The sequence below is a fragment of the Phalacrocorax aristotelis genome, chromosome 5 (assembly GCF_949628215.1).
Source record: "Phalacrocorax aristotelis chromosome 5, bGulAri2.1, whole genome shotgun sequence".
Taxonomy (NCBI): domain Eukaryota; kingdom Metazoa; phylum Chordata; class Aves; order Suliformes; family Phalacrocoracidae; genus Phalacrocorax; species Phalacrocorax aristotelis.
Genome location: NC_134280.1, coordinates 62285435 through 62298540, shown reverse-complemented (window position 1 = coordinate 62298540; position 13106 = coordinate 62285435). Strand labels below are relative to the sequence as shown.

At 34.3% G+C, this 13106-nt stretch overlaps 1 protein-coding gene across 1 annotated transcript in view; it reads right to left on the bottom strand.

Moving 5' to 3' along the window:
- The window catches only part of CCDC73 (coiled-coil domain containing 73), a 103749-nt gene that overhangs the window by 47169 nt on the left and 43474 nt on the right, over nucleotides 1–13106 (bottom strand). Inside the window, exons 2-3 of the mRNA XM_075094905.1 lie at nucleotides 11076–11222; nucleotides 461–532 (exon numbers count right to left, since the gene is read on the bottom strand). Coding sequence (XP_074951006.1) covers nucleotides 461–532; nucleotides 11076–11207 — 204 coding nt within the window. The 5' untranslated portion in view covers nucleotides 11208–11222. The remainder of the gene's footprint in view (nucleotides 1–460; nucleotides 533–11075; nucleotides 11223–13106) is intronic.

Here is a 13106-nt window from a genome sequence, read left to right as displayed (position 1 = left end):
CGTATAAGTTTCTGTTTAAAATAATTTTTTTTAAAAATTGTCACCTCCAAAACATTGCAAGTCAAGTGGTTTGTACAACCGGACTGGTACTTGCACTTGTCAAAGAGAGCATAATACAGAGAAGATGCTGTGTAGCTTCCCCCACACTAACGTGTCAACGCGCCTTATGTTAAGCTAAATATCTTATTGCTCCAATATTTACATCCTTTTGACTGAAGATTTCCAGTGATGCCAAATGTTATGATGGTACTTTTGTTAATCAGGTTTCTAGGCGGGGCGCAATCCAAATCAATGTAAGAACTACAGAAGTTAATAGCTAGACAATAAACTATTGGCTACCACATTCTACTAGTAGAAATGACAGTAACCTTAAAAATTGTACTAAATCACAGCCCATATCAGTATTATATTAAAATTAAATCCCAGCAGTTAAAATACTAAAACGATGTAGGAAAGTTACCTTCTGCCATTCAAGTTCCTGTTTCTCTAAAACAATTTTACTTATTTGATCTTCATAATTAATCTCTGTTTCCTAGTTAAAAAACAAACAAATTTACATAAGACAGTATCTGCAAAACAAACAAAAGTTGTGTATTCATACTCTTCTTCCTTTACAGTCCAGTACACAGAGGAGTATGTGGCTACACACTGCACAGCAAAAATGGAAACAAAAGCTCTCTGAATGTTGTAGAATAACAGATGGGTTCAGCTGTTTTTGTCAGAAAATTTGCAGAATCAATTGAAATGCACAGCAGAAGATTAGGAGCTAGGATTATAGTTCTCTTAACTAGCAGGAACAGTTCCCTCTTTGTACATATTCTTTTCTGCATCTTACAACAAAACCAGATTCAAAGGGAATAAACCAGACTTGACTTCACTGTTGAAAAATGATCAAATATTCTGATGAACCAAGTCAAAATACTGAGATGAACAGAAATTCAGCAAGCTGCAATTAGTGCTTCAACAACCATTAGTCAACAATATAGATAATCATGGTTAATGAGTCAGAATCTTCAGGACATCTTAATTATTCAACTCAAAGCATTTGAATCTCTATTCTTTTTTACATCTCCCAGGACAAGTGGAAGTTTGTGTCAGCAAATACTTCTGTTATTATTGATAAAGTGAAATATTTATCATGACCTTCTGTGCCAAGAAGCCTCCTGATCTACCAGATTAAAGTAAGAAGATAAATGGAAGTCAAGGATAATCAATACGTATTTTGATAACATGGGCAACCTGAAAATCTGAGAGGTCTAAAGTTTCCTTCACAATCCAGAAGATGGACTAGTAACAGGACTGTTCTTGCAGAAGCACTTTGTCAAGAATGAAACTATTACTGTGATAATAAATGAGACTTATCTGCTGATAATCACAGTTACTAGAAATTTATGGGAATCTTCCTGAAATATTCTGGTATTAAAGTCAAATTTTCCTAACTGGAATCAGCTTCTCTTGAGTCAAATATTTATGAGCACTGGCCTTCCTTTACAAATACAATACTCAAAAGAAGGACAACAGGTTCCTCTATCAGTCATGACTTCTTGCAAGAACAGTATTTAGGCTTTTGATGTATATCATAAGCCATTCAATGCTGTGCTGTTGTTGTGTATAGTCAAAATAATTAATATCCTTTAAAGACCTAGAGAGCTACACTAATGTGTTGATCTGAGCTTCAAAAGGCTAATTTCCTGCCTCTTCTCTGCACACTGATGATCACCTTGAAAAAGTGACCACATTAAGGTAAGACTGACTTCTCTTTGATTAATTGGTGCACTAGTAACATTTATTGAGGCCTTGTGTTGGACACACTCCAACAAGGGCCAAACTGACTGTGTGAGGGTAAAAGAGTACTCCCAATACTTCAGCTGTGTTCTCTGAATTACTGTATTTTGATATATTATATGCACCTTCATGATTTTTTAACTTCAACTTCCCCACTCCAGTTTAAAACCTGCATAATAAATTGCTGAAGAAATAAGCACCCTTGAAATGGCTCATACCTCAACAGCCCAGAATACTGCAAAAGAAGTAGCTATAATCCTCAGGGAAACTGTGACAGCTTAAAAAAAAAAAAAAGAAAAAGAAAAAGAGAACGAGAAAGAAAAAGAAAAAGAAAGAGACAGAAAAAGAAAAAGAGAAAGAAAAAGAGAAAGAAAAAAAGAAAGAAAAAGAGAAAGAAAAAGAGAAAGAAAAAGAAAAATAGAAAAAATAATTTATGGATCTCTCTAGTAAAAAATTAAAAGCAAGCCTCGAAAAGATATTCTCTTGATATTGGATTTTAAGTAAAATTCTACTGAATTGCAACACCATGAACCACTATTACTTATTATAAGAAAAAATATCACCCTTGAAATTACAAGTTTTCTGAAACAGTGAAAGAGCAAACTGAGGTTCTTCCTCCTTCCACAGTGAACCAGATAATACAAATGTTTTGGCTACAAAGAATAAAGTATGCTGCATCTTTAAGAAATGCAAATCTTTCCTAAACCCAGTACAAATGAGGGTTCCAAGTTTTTAATACAAGAATATTTACAACTCTTCAACAATTTGTGCAGAACTGTTTTAAAGATTTTGCAACCCTTTCTCACTAAGTGTAACATTTGATCCATAGTCCCACTGTACTATCAATGGAAATAAAACGGCAAAATATGTCCCAAGGTGATTTAAAATAGGTTTTTGACACTGACATCTTTTATAGGTTTTAAGGTCAAACCTGACTTCCTTGATTAACAGGCAGTTTACAGGCACATGTGTGGACAGAAAAAACACACACTTCTATCCACAGGAGGCTACACCTAAGCATTTCAAGAGTTACTTGTGCAATCTAAAAATATGCCTCAACACGTGAATTTTACATATAAAATATTGAACATATGTTTAATATTAAAACTTGGCTCACAGAGAACTAGAGAAAAGTTCTTTAGCTTTTGCTTCTTTGATATACCTGTAGATATACCTGTAGAATATAGATGGAGAAGACACAGAAAGAGTTCATATGCCTTATGGTAAAACAAACAAACAAACAAACAAAAACCCCAAACAATTAAGAGAATTGAAAAGATTATCAGTGCTTCCCAGTTCTGCCTTTACAAATAGTACTTCAGAGTTGCAGTGAATTTATTTTCTGATACTAATCTATAAATACTGAAAGAAAATACATCCCCCTAAATTCCCTGGAGTGATAAAAACAAATAAGGTTGACTTACAGCTTTTTAGAGAAGTGTAATCTTTAGCGATTTATGTCATTAAGCAACAAATGCTATTAAAATGATATATTATTGCCAAAAGCCTTGTCCAAAATTGTAAGAAGTAAGGATTATAAAATCTGACCCTTAAACACACCATGTAAATTATTCCTAAACTAATCAAAAAGCACTGCATTTAGTATTCTTCCCTAACTCCAGACTACATATTTCTACCACTCCCCTGTGCAGGCACTAGCATATATAAGGGTATTTCAGAGACAAAACCAGAATTTTGATCCAGTGCACAACTAAACAGGGAGAAGGAGGTGGCCAGTTATCCCATGGATCAGATCCAGCCTTGGGGAACCCAAGAATATATATGTACCAGTGCAACAGAAGCAACAGTAACATATTTCTGCATGAGATGCAGCATGGACTTTGATCGACATAAGGGAGAGTAAAACTGCCCCCAGAATATCTGAACTGCCTGCCCAGTTGTGTCCCAATATGCTTTTTCATAACATGCTAGCCAATTTTTAAAGTATATACTTTGAAAACATGCAAAATAATCACAGAGATTACTGTTTTTCTTCAGCTTCTGTGCATATAACTGTCTCTCCTTTTCTTTGTAAAATCATCTAGTTTGGTGTATTTGTTCTAAGCCGAAAGCTCAAGTTTAGAGCATTTACAAAACAAGTTTCAAACTGCAACTAGCATCAGAAAAGAAATAAAGCTATGAAGATAAAGTGGTAACAGATTAAAAAAAAGCTTAACATATGCACTGTGATTCTGACCTCACTAAAATTTATGGCAAATATATAACTAATTTCAATTGCTGTTGGAGATCACAAGTGTCTATACATATTAAACTTACCATGAAATAAAGGGAAAAGAATGTAATATTTTAAAGGGGAGCAATGTAGCAGATATCAGTGTTACAAATTCTTGACAAAGAAAATGTCAATTCAAATAGACTGGGTTTACCAAAACACAACAGTTACCTAAAAGAAACCAAGCCTTTGGTGTATATAAAAAATGAAGTGATGTTAGTACAAAACAACAAAAAGATTTTATAAACAATGGAACTGTCAGAGTATCTGTAATCAGCTTATACACCATTTCAATTTTAAGAAACGTAAGTATTTTAAATCCTAATGAGGACACTGAAAAGAAAATACGAAAATACATTTTTGTGCAGATTCTTGGTTTAAAATTTTACAATTGTTCCAAGAAACGACATGTTAAAATCTATCACTTTTATAATTTTTAACTCCCATATCCATACCAAGCACTTTATATTTAACTAAATAAATACAACAATACAAATTTGAAAACTGCATTAAATTCCATTTTAAGTGAGCCCTTTGCTTTGAACACTAAAGAGGATAAGAACCAAAGTTCTAAGTGAACAACACTCCTCCAGCTTACTCCCAAATTATAAAGGAAAATCTGGAAGCTGTCAAAAATGTGTATATATGTAACTACTGTTGAAGAAAATAAACATCATAAATACTTAATCTGAGAATGACAATTACATGATAAAAATGTTCTCATGTGAAATCGCTAACAATTATAAGCCTTATCCATCATTTTTATTTCTTGCAAGGGACATTTATAGTTTACACATTTTGAATCGAAAGCTTTTAAAACTTGTGTGAAGCACTTTTTTTTTTTAAGAAGTTCCACCAGCTGTTTAATAAGACAAAAACATTTTTGTTATACTTAGGAGAATAATACTGTATATAGCTTTGATGAGGTATCAAAAAACCACAAAACCTTAAAAGTGTTCATTTTTTATTAGATGCCTTAGGACTACATGGATTTAAGTGTTTTTATAAAAAAGACTACCATAACAATAAAAGAGGAGTAATTTGATGGTTTATTTACTCGTTATAACCTTTAGAAAGTGTCAAGCCTTCTTTAAAGTGTTTGCTTCAGGCTGTAGTTTTACAAGATGGGCTGTGCATTGGTCAAGCCCTCCTCGATTCTTGACCCTGAACAGATTTAGGAACAGAGTACAGCTGGCTCACGTCCAAGCAGCCAAAACTGCTGCTAGGTACTTTTATTATCTTCTTCAAACTCACAACCTACCTCCTACAAAATTGCACATCCAATTTCTCATGCAGGTCAATCAAATAGTACTCATAGAAACTACAGTTTCTGATTGTTTCATACTATAATTAGAATACCCCTCATGAACTAAAAACGTCCAGTACAACTTTTAGTAGACCACATGGCTATACTACTTAAGTTTTGTTCCCAAGAGAAATATTGAAGGGAGAGAAAATATTTACAACAGCTTTATTCTAACTTTAGTTCCTGATACAACATTTTTGGACCTTAGTAGTTACAACAGTTAACCAAAACCCTTAGTAACCACATATATTTGGAATTTATTCTCAAAAACTTTCAATTTTCGAATCTGAGAAACAGATATGTATTCCAGCCACCTCATTTCTTTCATAAATCTTTCATTGCTCTGTTCTTGATTCCACTGCATAGGCTGCAATTGCTCTATATTTAAATAAATCTCATCTATATAAATATATTCCTTTACATGCTTGCATTGATACTTATGATGCTCTTCTCTCCAAATTCAAGTAATCAGTTCCTAATCAAAAGCCATGTTATTTGCTAACACAGAAGTTATAAGCTATGACACTACTTTCTGACTTGAATAACAATGTTGTGTATGTCACAGGCATGACATCCATAAACTTCAGTACTGCTTATTCCTTTATATCCACATACTTACTTCCCCACCCCACACTTTTTTCAACATTCAGCTTTCCTTGTTTCTGGCATTTTGCTAAAAAGTACCCTAATTTACACTTAGACAGAAAGTCCGGTTTTAAGACTGGTAGGACTTTTTGCTCTATTTCTCTGCAGCCTGTGTTAGTGGCATCCTATTTGCCAACTTCTAGATAACAAATGAAAAAGATCCACCCACATTTCTATTCTGTGTTATTTTATCATTGTTTCTCCCCCCATTTCCTCCCCTTACTCTATCCTTTAAGAAAATCAAATCAAGCTCTTTACCATTCTTATTGTTAGCAGTTAGAATTGTTCCTTGCAATAAACCTCACCAAAGTCTTTGCTTTCCTTATCACCTTCTTCATTTCTAGAAAATGTTTCTGCCTTACTTTCTAAAATAATTGTCCTTCTCATGAATAGAAACTTCAAAATACAGTATTAAAACATTTCCTTCTGTGATGATTCTATACTTATCCTATGCAACAACCTGAAGATAACTTAAAACCAAGCTCTTTTTAATTAAAAAAAATTATAATCTTTATTTCTGCAAGAGTTTCATTCAACCTCACAGTTTTGGTCATTGTAGATTATTGTTTCCACAGGGCTACCTATACAGCTACAGCAGGTGCCCCTGGTGCACTTTTTAACTTTTCTGCTATTCTGCTCCTCTGAAGGTGGTAGTTTTCCTGCAGAACGCGCCTCCAACAAGGTTTAGCTTTGGTGTATTGTAATGTTTCTGGCTTTTTTTAGGTCGAGAGATAGCACAACCAATATGACCATTATGATCATAACTGGCATGTCCACCAATATTGTAATACCACTAATAACTCAAGTTTAGTCCTTCTGCTTTGCTTCTTCTGATAAGTAAGTTTATGGTTTCATCAACTTTCATCACTTAAGCCTCTATAAAAACAGAAGGCAGAACAGAATACAGAAAGGGACAGAAATTAGGAACAGCAGGGAAAAGAAAAAGAGAGAAAAGAGCATTAGGGGCAGGGAAGGAGACTAGAGTCAAAAGCAGCAAAATGACAGGACCAGCTAGCCTTTAAAGAACATTCCCGTCCACAACATGGAACCGATTCCAGAAGTCTTGAGCCCCTGCATTCCTGTGGTGTGAGTACAGATATGAAATTCCCTGGCAAATCGGACACCTCATCTCCATTGACATGGCAGGTGGTATTAGAATCAGCCACCGGAAAAGTACTCCTTTGGCTCAGGCAAGGGAGATGTTCTATATAGTGCTTGACAGTAAATAGTAGGTTGGCAACTACCAGTAAGAACAAGACAATATGGTTTCAGTTTACAAAATTCATGAGTGGGGAGTGGGTTTCAGGATTTTAAAAGGAAATATTTTAAAAATCCTATATTAAAATATTTGAACATTTAAAGTGTTTTTATGGGTAACCTTAATGCCCTTTGCAACTCTAATGTCGTCCTATATAACAGAGTTTTCTTTTATGGTAAAGGAAAACTACCTTGTGAGAAATGTGAGAAAATTTGGGAGCTGGAAGACTTTTAAGAAAAGTATTTTAGTTAAAAGACAAGTAGTACCAAATTATATCTATATCATAACTGCCCAAAGAGAAAAGAGCAAAATTTAGTCTTTGTAATTTTTACTATATGGAAAAGTATCAAGTTTAATAAACTCAAGGCACAAATGACAGAATCTATAGTATTAGCCCAACTTTCTGATGTCCCAGTCAACACCAGAAAGAGCCTCAATAGGTGCTAGTTTTCAGGCATGGAATCAGGTCACTGAAACTTGTCCTTTGCACCAAAGAAAAACATTAGTGAAATTTTTTAAATTATCACTAAAATTTACCTTTCTTGTGTTCAGCTAATCAACACCTCCACTGCTTCAACTGCTACCAAAAATACCCATATCCCCAGGGTATTAGAAAACATTTCCATGGAAATGAGGAAGAATTTAATTGGTTTCTTACATTTGCAAACTTTTCTGGCTAAGGCTGTTTTTCTGTATCTAGCACAAGAAAGAAAATATTTCAATACACAACATAGGTGCTTTCTTGTCCTTGTAAACATTATCTTTAAACCTAATGTCAGTTGTCCTATATTGTACTTCAGGAAGCACTGAAGACCTACTATGCTGCAACTTTATGCTGTCAAAATCGATTATATTTATCCCTTAGAAAAGGATTGTCTCATATTACTCAACAAAATGAACTCAGCTGATTGCAGGACAAGGCTGACAGACTTTGGAACAAAGTGAATGGGATATCCACCACAGAAGAATCACTGGGCTGATCAGGGCTTGATGAGTGGGAAAGCTAAACTGGTAAAAGCAGAAGAACATTCAAGCTATTGGAAGTGTGAAGTAGTCCCTGTGGATGGGGGAAAAGAGTAATACCATTTTTTGTGGCCTCTAATTACCCACATATTCATATTAAGTCAGTTCATATTAAGAACAAAGATTCTGAATAGCTAAAGGAATAAAGTGAAGCTATATCAAGTATAATAATTTAAGCAATGTATTCTGCAGAATAAACATGCACAGCTACCATTAACTGGGATTTCATCTGTAAAATAGCAGAACAGTCACTGAAAGAAAAAAAAATTAGAATTATGAGAAACTCCCCAAAATTATTTTTATTTTGAGAGTTTATCTACAGCTGTATGTTTAACCAAGAACAGTGAAAACCAGATGCTTCAGAATAACTCAATGCATTTATTTAAATAAGCATATTGAAATTTCTACTTTAAAATAGTATGGATTGCAACAAGTGTCTCAAAATATTTTAATACTTAATCGTTTTGAGTTTAATTTTTATCTAACTTTGCAGAAATAATTTCATCTGCAAATTTATTTTTATTAATTTTAATTGGTACTGCAGACAACCAACCACTCAAGGCAGTTCATTAAACTCAAAATACATGATAGTTCCTGTCCTGAAGAGACTCCTGTCTAAGTGACAAGCAAGACCAACAATGGGAAGAGAAACAGAAGCAGAGTTAAAATATCTCATCTAAGGTCAAGTCATAGGTCAAAGACAAACTGAGAGTAAAATCCACTATACTTGGCTCTACTGCCTCCATCTGGCTCTCAGTCTACTGTGAGCCTCACGAGCAACTTGGAAAAGAAGTGGCAAATGTAGTAAGATAACAGCAGAGGTTTAACTCTGACTTGACTTTTGATTTAGCAGACAATGTGGTTTAAATTAGTGTGTTCTGCTCTTGTCCATGGAGAAGCTACCACGGTGCAAGACAAGCACTATAGTCCTCCAAGTTAGTGCTGTATTTTGGTCTATGCACTACTTTTTTCTCAGGGATGATTATAAATTTACAGAATAACCCTGTGGTAATTGGATTTGTAAGAGATTCATAGCTAAAATCAGGAGAGGATTTCGTAGCATCATTTTTTAAGCAAAAACATCCACACAGATTTCTACTTAAAAAAATTAAAATGAATGGCACTCTTCATGGCCATATTATTTTAGAACCCTTGCTTGTTCAAAATATTAATGTTTTATATTCCAATTTTCAAATATACTAAGCAAACAATCCTGATTTGATTGTTAAAGCAAAGCAAATGACAAAAATGCATGCAGGGATATGTTAAGATTTCAATTTGTCTATCTGTAAAATGATTAACCTTTTTTTTAAAAAGCATAACCTTAACTTACTTAAATTTGTAACTACAAACAACTAATTTTTTTGTTGTCGTTGTTAAGATGAAGGAAGACACAGATGTTTTAGAAACTGAGAGCCATGTCTTAACTATGGAATTAGCTCTTGGCATTAGCGTCAATTTTGAAACTAAAATAACCTTTAAGCCAAAAAAATGCTCACCCTCCTGAGTCAACCTTTTATAAAACCACAGTCACTTACTTGTGTAGTGTAGTAGATACAAGAGAGACAAAACCAAAAAATCCCAAAAGATGAAACTCCATGGCACTCTACTTGAAACATTTTAGGCTCTGACCAAGTGCATTAAAATGCAAAGTTAACATTGTAAATGGAATTTAGCTAGCAGATCTCATAAAGAAAAGTACACTCCAATAATTATTCTAACAGTTAAATTCTTCAGACTGTACTTTTTAATACAAAAATAGTTAGACTAGAATAAACATTACCATTTTAACAAAAGTCTAGGGATCAGATCATGGTGAATTTCAACAATACTGCACCAGGAAAGTATGACCATGTAGCTTTTTTTCTTGGAATATCTTTTTTTAATGGCAGTCATTCTTTTGTTCGTGGTTTTAGAGAGAGGATTAGACCATTTAACTTAGATCAAAATAAATATAAATCAAGCATGTCATAAATACCAATATTTTTAAAGTAATAATACACATCCTTTGAACAGGTCAAATTCATCAAATGCAGAAAGATACACTTTAGGTCTTTAAAAAAATACAAACAGTTAAAAATATTAAGGGGAGAACAGAAATAAATGTCGGCAAACATACAACTGAAAAAGTAACCACAGCAAAATAGAGCTGCCTTCAAAAGTGCAGCAACAATTTTATCTTAGTACTTCAAGATTATTCAACTCATGTTTTGAAAACAAAACCCACCCCACACCCCCCAGTGCTCATATGTTATTATTGTAGGGCTCTAACTTAATAGTTCAGCTATTTAAAAATGGCAAAATAAAGTGGATTTGGTTATCACAGTACCTATTTAACCTCTTAGGTAATTCTAGAAAGCACAAGTAAACAGAGAAAAATAAGCCCAAACCACTGCTTTTTCTGGCAAATGGTAAATCTATCTATTAAATGAGAAAGACTTATGGACTTGGCAATGACTTGGATTCTTTCTTTCCCTTTCTTACCAAAGGCCACTCTTAAAGAGGACTACAATGAAATACAAAAAATTCCTGTAGATAATTTTTGTCAATAGCCTGGTGATCAACTGTAGCAACTTAGTATGTTATTATAGGAAAGCCAAATTCATTCCCATGTAACCCTGTTGTCTTTGTGCTGTCTACAGAGACATTTCTAATACAGACACTGCCTAAACCTATGATACTTTAAAGAAAAAAAAAAGTCCTGGTTGGTGAATTACTTAAAATACAGCATGAAGTTTACCCACACTTACACATCATGTATGATTACATAGAAGGAGACAGAAATAAGACAAAGAAACACTAAAAAACAATATAAACACTTTTACCCTTCTTATACGCAGTTCTTCTATTGCCTCCAATAAACTTGTTTTAAAATCTAACAGCCGAATGGGAAGTAATGTCTCTGACGGACTTTGAAGAGTAGAGTCAAGAGCCTGTGTTTTGAAGTCTTCATCCATTCTCAGAACTTCTTTCTGCAAAATAAAAATGCATATTTCCTCTCCAGTTTATCTTTAATAGAATATTCAAACCGTAAAACTTGCAAATGTGGAAGCAAATCTTTCTGTGAAGAGTAAAACTACTAGTTATAGCCATTATGCAGTTAATATTTTAATTTCAAATTAGTGTGCGATATTGTAAAAGAAAACAAAGAGCTTTATCAATAATTCACCACATTCATTTGTTTTTCCTCTCTATTTTTGGCTTGGTTTTAGTTTTAAACAAAGACTGTGATAAGCATGAAAAAGGAAGTAGTACAGTTGTTTGTTTTCCAGAGCTACTGCCCTGCACTGGCATGAAGGTACTGCAGCTAACACATCAGGGCATGAAAGAGTAGAACACTGCCCACCTCTAGATTTCAAAAATCACAAGACAGGCTCAATTTTAAAGACCTTCAGACTGGCTTGAAATTATGAACTGAAGGCAATATCCATGGTTTCTGTTTCTGAATTTTAACTAGAAAACTTTTGGTTCTGTTCCCACAAGACCAAGTATCAAAACATTGTACTCTAAGCTAGCTACATCAACTGTTGTGAAGCAAGGGGCTATGCTTATGTAAGACCCATGCGTCTCTGCAGGGACAAAGCATGTTTGTCAGTGACATCAGAGGTGATTCCAATACTTAGTCAGCATTTGATTTACAAAAAGATGACAACTGTACATATTCCCATCATACTTTTCAGATTATATTTTTTATACTTGAAACTGAATTTCCACTAGTCCACTAGAATAGGTAATGCTATCCCTTCCCAGAGACACCCCATGTGTGTTTCTGTACTAAGAATTGAAGAGGCAGGGGTAGAGTGCAGGAGTTACAACTGACCCGGCCACTGCCACAGAACCCTTAGGAAGGAATTCCTGCAGGAAGAACAGAGACCTGGTCTGTATCATGGGGCCATAACAACTACAAATCAGGGCTTACCACTTTTTCTGCTGTTGTCTAAATAAAACACTAACATAGATCAAATTTAAGCTGCTCGGTCATGGATAATAGATTGATTCCCTGCTTAGTTGCCCCACCACAAAGTTATCCTAAGTTACTGAAATAATGGTTTTGCTAAAATCAAACAAACAAAAAAAATCAGGCTAATTTTTGTCTTCCATCTTAGAACGTATGAGTAATACTGAACTATTCAATATTAAATATTCATATAAGTTCTTCTGTCAGTGTCAAACTGTGTATGTTTGAAGGACTTCTGAAGAGGCAGCGAATAAAAGTCTGAATTAGAGCCATGTAAAAACATACCACTTCAGGCAACAAATCTGTTGTGTCAGTGTGCCAACATGAATAAGGCATTGTGTGGCCAATCTGCATACATTTTAGACACAGTTTAGGGCTAGGCTGATGAACTCAGACCCTCCCAAAAACATACTAAAAATCTTGTTTCTTTCACCCAAATTTTCAAAATTGTTTCCTTACTGATAGATTTTGTACCGCCAATTCATGAAGCACTACGACAAACAAAACTTTTGATATCATATCAAGTATTGGGAGAGCATCATAGCTACAAAACTAATAAAAATGCTAATATTACACACAATAGATTAGGCATGGAGCCATTTTATTTCACTGTTAATCATGCTATATTCTGATTGGAAGGGTAAGATTTTGCGAATATAATGTTAAGACATGATGAATGCTCTAATTCTGTCAGTTGACGTTACAGCTTTGGAGTTGGGGTATTCTACAGTGATGATTTTCTACAAGACAGCACTATTCTGTTACCAAATGGAGAATCCTGGTAGCCTGTGTTAATACGGGAAAAAAATAAGAGTGTTTGTGAAAAAACTTGATGCAGAAAAAGGATGGTCTAACCCTGGGCTTCATCCTACAAAGGTAGGTGCACTTGAAGAAGTGC